The sequence below is a fragment of the Marmota monax genome, unplaced genomic scaffold (genome assembly GCF_021218885.2).
Source record: "Marmota monax isolate L192 unplaced genomic scaffold, Marmota_monax_Labrador192_F-V1.1 WCK01_AAM20220418_F8-fsc00012, whole genome shotgun sequence".
NCBI classification, from domain to species: domain Eukaryota; kingdom Metazoa; phylum Chordata; class Mammalia; order Rodentia; family Sciuridae; genus Marmota; species Marmota monax.
Genome location: NW_026695227.1, coordinates 24,210 through 32,777, shown reverse-complemented (window position 1 = coordinate 32,777; position 8,568 = coordinate 24,210). Strand labels below are relative to the sequence as shown.

Below are 8,568 nucleotides of genomic sequence, written 5' to 3'. Positions count from 1 at the left end.
ATGGTTGGTGTTGAACAGAGCATGTTTTCAATTATCTTAAGTGTGGAATTCATAATGGGAAATTTAGGAAATGGATTCATAGCACTGGTGAACTGCATGGACTGGGTCAAAAGAAGAAAGATCTCTTCAGTTGATCAAATCCTCACTGCTTTGGCACTCTCCAGAATTGGTATGGTTTGGATTTTTTTCCTAGATTGGTGGGTACCTGTGCTGTATTCAAATTTATGGGCAACTGTAATGATTATCAGAATCATTTATTCTACCTATACAGTAATCAATCATTTCAGCATCTGGTTTGCTACAAGCCTCAGCATCTTTTACTTTCTCAAGATAGCCACATTTTCTAACTCTGTTTTTCTGTACTTAAGGTGGAGAATTAAAATAGTTATTTCAGTGACACTGATGGTGTCTCTAGTTGTCTTGTTTTTAAACATTATGGTTATAAATCTATACATTGATTTCTGTGTTGATGAATACAGAGGAAACCTGACTGACAGCTCCGGTCTGAGTAGAGATGTACATTTTTTCATACTTTTATCATTCACCATTACTGTGTTCACATTCATACCCTTCACCGTGTCCCTGATCACTTTTCTCCTGCTAATCTTCTCTCTGTGGAAACATCTGAAGAGGATGCAGCACAGTGCTAAAGGGTCCAAAGACACCAGCACCATGGCCCACGTGAAAGCCTTGCAAACTGTGATCGCCTTCCTGCTACTATATGCCATTTTCTTTCTGTCCTTTCTTGTTCAGTTTTTGACCTCTGGGTTCCTGAACAGTAATCTGATTGTGTTTTTGACTAAGGCTGGTGGGGCAGCTTTCCCTACAGGCCACTCATTTGTCCTGATTCTAGGGAATGGGAAGCTGAGACAGGCCTCTCAGTCAGTGCTGTGGTGGCTGAGATGCAAGTCCCAAGATTCTGAGCCATCAGGTCCATAGACCATTTTGGGATCATTTTGCATATTCTAGAAAGAAGTAATTTAACACAAAATTCTTGTAAGTTTATACTTTCCAAATATTCTTATATGAAATATAGCTTTATGAATTTTATAAAATTATGTTTGAAATATATTATAACCACATATATTGCAACTTTAGCAGTACATATGCAAATTTGTATATTAGCATGTTTATACATGCAAGGATATCAATGCAACTCATTAAAGATAATAAGCTTTATAGTAATAAATAATATGAATTTTCTGTCAGTCATTAACTTTTTAGATTTTAAAATGAGGAATGTAAAATATAGAATATTTATGTATGTATCTTTGTATATGAAACATGATCACTAAAAATAAAACTATAATTATATTCATAAATTAATTCTTTAATTTAGAATAAGTGCCTAAAATAGCAGTTAAGAAATGAAAAATGAAATATAACTATTAGACATCTATACACTAAATCCATTATTTCAAATACAAGACCTAATTTACAAATGTTTTTAAAAATTTCCTCATAATCATGAGGCTGACTTGTTCTGAGTATCCTCTTTTATCAGTTTCAGATTCTTGGAAGGTATTAATCATTATTAGAAATATACAATTTACATTGGAAATCCATGGGAGACTACAATGCATTTTGCAATATATTAAATAATGTTCAATGGTTTTCAAATATGTCTCACAAAACATTTCAATTTTAATGCATAGGACAACTGAATCTTGATTGATAATAGTCTTTTAATGAGTATTACTCTGAAAAATTAGTGCTTATGTTAACTTTATTTCACCATGTACTTGTATTTAACAAACAGGAAAAAGATCAGTTTGTCATAGAAACAGAAAATTAGAAAAACTTACAACCATATCATTACCAAGAATTTTTGTTATTTGTATGATATTAATATTGATTAGGTAGCAAATCAAAAGGTGAGCTAATAAAACAGGTAAAAGTTTTATAACAAATTAGGCTGACAGGTAGTTAAAGGACAGGGAAACAATGTTATGTGACCTGTGATCAATGTTGTCAAATCTTTAGTGACAGAATTCTGTATATTTTTTAAGTTGATAAATTCTTTATTCATGATTGGTTTTCCCAAACACATTCCTTCAAATTGTAGGGATTGTATTTGGAAAGGATTTTCTCATTTTCCTATTGTCATTCATTCATATATTAATTTAAAAAAATCTATGCTGAACAACTATGTGTCTTTTGGAGACATTTTAATGGGAAACATATACTATAAAATACAAAGCGGGCATCTGCAAAAATAGCCACTAAAAAGGGGACATCGCAACTTTTATGTGGCCAATTATCAGTATAATTCATAAATTTGAGGTACTATATTTCCTGCGAAGAAACTGAGGTTCTGAGATATTCATACTCATCTAGTACTGTGTGAATGTATAGCAGAGAGGTAGGATAATAACCCCCTGCAGAACTGCATCCATGCCCCAAGTTGTTATGAAGCATCCACAGGAGGCTGCTCCCCCATGTCACAAATGTGGTGGAAAAACATGTAAAAGAGTATGCAATTTTGGTGCCTACGTGAAATGTTCTTAATTTTTCTATGATATTTGCTCCTGGTTAATATGTCCACAAAAGGTAGCATATTGTTTTTCCTTGTTTATTTGTTGAATTGGAAGACAGCTATTCCACTAAGGTGTCACAAGTGCTTTGGTTTAATCTGAATATTATCCTTTGCAGTTACAAGTGTATTCTTTGCATGTAATTATTTATAATTATTTACTTCTTCCTTGTAATAATAATATATATATATATTTGCTACATAATGAAAATTCTTGAATATTCAAAATGAATGTTTGTGGTGACAACTGGAATCTCTGCTTGTGAATTTAGAATTTGCTAGTGTCGCACCAGTAAATGTTAGTATTGACTTTACATTTGATAAAATATTTTTAAAAATCCTCCTACAGAGATCTTTCTCTTCCTTCTTGCCTGTGATACTTAAATAAAGCCTGTGTTAAAAGTATCAAATGTTGTACAGTTGTGTGAGTTTTAATAAATTCATGTATATGCCACTAGAAATGGGACGTATGACAGTTGCAATACCCCCAACAATCTCGTATACTTCCCTTTTGTGGTCAAATCCTCCCTGAACCCCAATTCCTACAAATACTCATCTGTTTTCTCTCCCTATAGTCTTGTTTTTCTCAGAAGGTGACATAAATAGATCATAAAGGATGTATCCGAGGTTGCCTTCTTTCACTCAGCATAGGTTTGAGATTCATCCATATGGATGTCTAGTACATGAGTGGTAATTCATGTATGTATATACAACAGTTTATTTGCATTCACCCCTGGAAGTATGTTTGGTTTGTTTCTAATATAAATGAATAAAGTTGCTGTAAACAAAGGGCCAAGTGTTATTTATTTATTTTTAATTTTTTTTGTAATTGTAGATGGACAGAATGCCTTCATTTTATCTGTTCATTTTTATGTGGTGCTAAGAATTGAACCCAGTGCATCACACATGCTAGGAAAGTGCTCTGCCACTGAGTCACAACCCTAGCCTCAAGTGTTATTTATTAAGGTGATAATAAATTTCCTTTTCCTCGAATCAACTAAAATACATGTTAATAGTGGTACATGTATCTTTTCCAGTATATGTTCCATAATTATTGAAATATCATATGTGATGTTTTCATACCTGTATATATTATTGTATAATGGCATCATCAGAGGCAAATAGAAATTCAGAAAATATCTACAAAGTATAGGGCAGTAATCTCAAAAGAGGAAAAACCAAATTTAATCAGGAGCAAAGTCTGAAAAAAAATGATATACCAGAAGCTGACTGATATGTATTTTCAAAGTCCTATGAAACATGATGGTAATCCTAAATATTTAGCTAAAAATATGTCCTAGGTATTAAATTATTTACTATCCTTTCCAAATAAAAATGAGTAGTGCTATTTCCAACATACACTTCTTCACTGAAAATCTTGCTTATGCGTTTGCTTCAAAAAAACCATTATGGACTATATCAGTTGCTCCCCACAAACTCTGTCAATCCATGTATTGAATCTTTAGCCCATTTTCTGACTGAGTTAGATGAAAGGCCTTGGGAAATAAATAAGAAATTAACATCAGATAAATTCATGAGGGGTCCTCAAGCCAGCGAGACTGGTGTCCTTATAAGAGGAGGAGAGATACCAGGAATTTTTATGCACGGAGAAGGCCATGTAAGGACAGGTCCTGTGAGAAGTAGCCTGCCTACACATCAGCAAAATTGGCTGCAGCCTTATTTGAGGCCAACTCTGCTGGTCACTTGATCTACAACTTCCAAACTCCACAACTGTAAGGAAATAAATTTCTATGTTTAAGCTACTGAACATGTGGTATTTTGTGACTGGCCAGGCACACTAATACAAAGACAGAAGTTTAAGAGTGATGTTAAGCAAATGAAAAATTAAATTTATGGAGAAAAAAGAATTGTGCCTAAGATGTAACAAAATGATATTTCTCAGTTTAAAACATATGATTGTTAAAAGATTCCATATGTTGTAGAATAAACTGCAATTCAAAATTCCTTCATTTTATTTCACCTAAATTTTGCTTAAATAAAGTTGATTAATAAACAAAAATATCTGCATAACATGTTGGAACAAGTGACATGTAAAAAATCATTTAAAGCTTGGATTGAAATGAGACACTGATATAATTCAGACCTTATCAGAAAGAGAAGTATTATATATACTAACAGTTATGTTATAGAACAATAAAATAATAAATTGTTAAATAGATAGCTGAGAAGTTACAATTCTCATTAGCCCAATACAAAGCAGATGGTGAAAGTTAGAAAATAACAAAATATGATTGACAACAACCATGAGGAAGTCATTCAAAATGAGTCCCAAATTATCAGAAATCACTAAGTGATTTACATTAGATTCTAGAATATGATTCCTCATCAACAGCATGCTATTGTGATTCTTTTGGTTGATCTCTCCACTCTGATAAATTTTCCCTCTTTAATTACAAGAATAAGACTAATCATCAATCATGCTACACAGCAGCTGTGGCCATTCAATGCACCAGGTGGCCACCTTTTCCCCTGCATTCTTCCTAAAATACATTCAGTCTCTAGGAACACATTCCTCTCCTCCAATACAAACCCCAGGTCCTAATGGTCTTGCCTGCTCTTCATTCAGTCGGTATAATATTCCTGACCTACATACCATGGTAGTCCACTGTGAGGACCAGAGTGTGTGAAACACAGTAGGCAGGATGACTGACATTGTAATTTTACATCATGCTCAGTCTCTTCCATATGCTCTTTGGCATAGACATTAAATATTAAGACAGTGTTTTCCTTGTTCAGAAACATGGACTGTGCTGATTCTCATTTCATGAAGTAATGCCTTTTCTCTTATGGTTTCCTTTCTGGACACCACTATGAAAGGCTTGTAAGGAAGATATAAAACTCAAAAAATAGTGAGGTAGACTTTGCGAGAAATCTCAAAAAAGTTTTATAAGTTGAAGATAGTTGGAAATTTTCAAATGTGTTAGTACCTTTGATATGTCATGAGTTTTAACATATTTGACCATAGCTTGAATGTAGTATGTAAGACTAAAAGTTAATCTTGGAGAAGTAAAGACTTATTTGTTCTTCATATAAATGCTATAGAGAATAGCATGAGAATTGGTTAAATAATTTTACAAATAGGATTTGCAGTTATTAAATTTCTGAAATATTTCTCTCCAGGGTATCTTGATTGCTGTGTAGTGAGGTCTGAGTTCACACTAAAATAATTGCAATTCTTGGCATATTTGTAAGATATTTTTTATGGCATGAATCTAGTGGCAAAACCTAATGTTAGAATTTTACCTTAAAGCCTGATCACATACAATATATTGCTAAGATTCTTCTCCTTTATGGACTAACTCAAGGTTACTAAGCCTTAAATGAAACCTAAAGGCTCTGCACATTCATTTAAACATAGAAGGTATTTTTTTCAGTATGAATTTTCTGATGATGTTAAACATATATCTCACATTAGAAAACATATTTTTTATTTTCTACAAATGTCAAAATTACCTTTAAATGTATCATTGCTCAAAATCTAGGGGAAGGAAGGAGATTCAATAATGTTCTTACTTTAATTTCTACTAAATTAGAATGATGATAATCTAGAACTAAATTTATCTAGAATAAATTTAGTTTATTAAATAGCAGAATAGGTATTGGTACGAATATAGCCATGGGATTATCATTATAGATAAAATGCTCTAAGTAGAAACACAGATAAAATTATAGTTGATTAACACTTGTTTGACTTCTTCCATTTGGTATGGTCAGTATTTAAAACTTGTTGCAAGTGAAAAAATTAAAATGAAATGTACTAACTCCCAAATATACACACATACAATATTGACTCTGAGATGAAGACACTGCTCTACTCTGAGGGACTGACTCGTTATTTTGTTTTGTGGATGAGATGTGTGGGAAATATCTTTGATGTCATTCTCACCCTGTCTAGGAAAGCCTGTCTTCCCTAGGAACTGTTATTTAGGTGGAAACCTAAATCTTTCCCATCCAGGGTGAAACATACAGAGTTGGGGCTTCATGGAGAGCTGCTCAGGGTGAGTGTAGCCCTCACTGGAACCCAAGTTTTGCCCCCTTTTTAAAAGCCCATGAAGTTCCAGTAGCACCACCCATTCTAATGAACCCCACCTGTTGAGTTGACTGCATTGCACTTTTTTTCCTATATGCTTTGCTTCCTGGAAGGAGCCAAGCAAGAGGTGCCTTTCCTGTCATTTATGTTACTAAGTGCTATATTTATGTTTATGTTATATATTTATGTTACTATTCTTAGGAGTTTTTCATAAAAATCGTCCCATGCTGTCCTATTTTTCCTTCTCCATGTATCTTTTCTCTAAAGGTAGGGCAATTGTGAGAATTTTCCAGATATTGAATTCACTCCTTTTGTTCAGTATTTTTTTCAGGGGACCAAGAGTGGGGGTCAGCCCTATACATTCCATGTTTTTATGTGCAATCTCAGTAGTACACAAAGCATTTTTTCTTCTGATTTCTAAGTAATTTTTCCTGAATTTGTTACAAAAATCCATTACTTTTTCATTAGCTATTGAAGACGATCAATTTTGTCATACTGCTACTCCCCATTTTGAACAGGCAATGCATTATCCTTCATTATCTACCTGGGTGTCTATAGTGATGTTCATCGAGCAGATGTTGGTAGAAGGTGAGGGAAAGTGGATAAAATCTGGAGGTCTCTGGTGTTGATGGAGGAATAGACCCTGCTGGGTCAAAGAAAGGCAGAACATGAACAGGATTCTCTGTGTGTAGATGAAATCATTACCTCAGTGTCTGCTTCATAGGACAGCAGAAAGATTTCCACTTGTTTTCACATCCACTGGTGAAATAGTTCAAGTTTACTGAACATTTACACTTAATATTTGATATATACTCAAAAGCATTTTTTAAACAATGTGTTAACAACTATCACAGTTCTAAGCATGAGGTAAATGCATAATAAATTTTGATTAAGTGAATAATCAGAATTATTGAGATAGGAAAAAAGGGAATTTTGATCCAAATAAATATGTGTTTTAGGGTGAGTGTGTTTGTGTCTGTGTATGTAAGTGTGCTTTTGTAAAAAGTAAAGGAGAAGCCTGTAATCCCAGTGACTCTGGAGGTTGAGATAGGAAGATCCCAGGTGCAAAACCAGACTCAGGCAAAGTGAGGTGCTAAGCAACTCAGTGAGACCTGTCTCTAAATAAAATACAAAACAGGGCTGGGGATGTGGCTCAGTGGCTGAGTGCCCTTGAGTTCAATCCCAGGTACCAAAAAAAAATTTAAATGACAAATAAGTATTATTAGTATTAAACTTTTTTTTTTGGTGCCAGGGATTGAACCCAAGAGTGCTTTACTACTAAGCAACATCCCCAGCCCTTTTTATTTTTAGACAGAATAACACTAGATTTGTTATAGCCTTGCTAAATTTCTGAATTTGGCTTTAAACCTCAGCCTCAGTCTTCTGAGCTGCTGGGATTACAGGTGTGTGCCACCATGCTCAGCCTTAGTACTGAACTTTTAAGAAATAATGCACAATTAGGATATAACTTAGAGTCCATAGGAAGAGCTTTGAATAGCATATGTATAGGTCATTATTTAGACCTAATTTTGAAGTGTTTATAAAACCTCAGTGCTTAGGAAACGCCATAAACCAGATTGGATTCTTGCTACCTGGTATATATGTATTTTGCAATGATTCTTGCTAGAACACAAATAGCCAGATTAAATTCTTTGGATAAAGCAAAACAATGCAAATAAGTGTTTATTTGCATGTTAGCAAATGAGAATTCAGTGTTTTCTTCATCATCTGCAAAATCTTCCATGTGCAAACTTACACAGTATCTAGATGAAGCTCAGTCGGGCTACTGGACAATTCAGGATTTTCATGAAGAAAGCTCTGAACTGAGCCATTAATAAATATTGGTGTTTGCTGGTTTGGCATATAGGTGAGTTAACATGGACAATATCATTACTCTTTTGAGAGTCAGATATACATAACATTTTTGATGAATGCATGAAGAAATCTTCAGCAGTAATATTAGAAGTTGGGACATTCTCTTACA

General features: G+C 33.8%; 1 protein-coding gene across 1 annotated transcript; it reads left to right on the top strand.

Moving 5' to 3' along the window:
- LOC124087113 (taste receptor type 2 member 14-like) lies at window positions 1-939 on the top strand. Its single transcript, XM_046435836.1, has one exon. The coding sequence runs from the start codon at window positions 1-3 to the stop codon at window positions 937-939; it is 939 nt and encodes a 312-aa protein (XP_046291792.1).
- The last annotated feature ends 7,629 nt before the right edge of the window (window positions 940-8,568 follow it).

Coding starts and splice junctions, on each gene's coding strand:
- LOC124087113 (XM_046435836.1), top strand. CDS start 1: ATGGTTGGTGTTGAACAGAGCATGTTTTCAATTATCTTAAGTGTGGAA.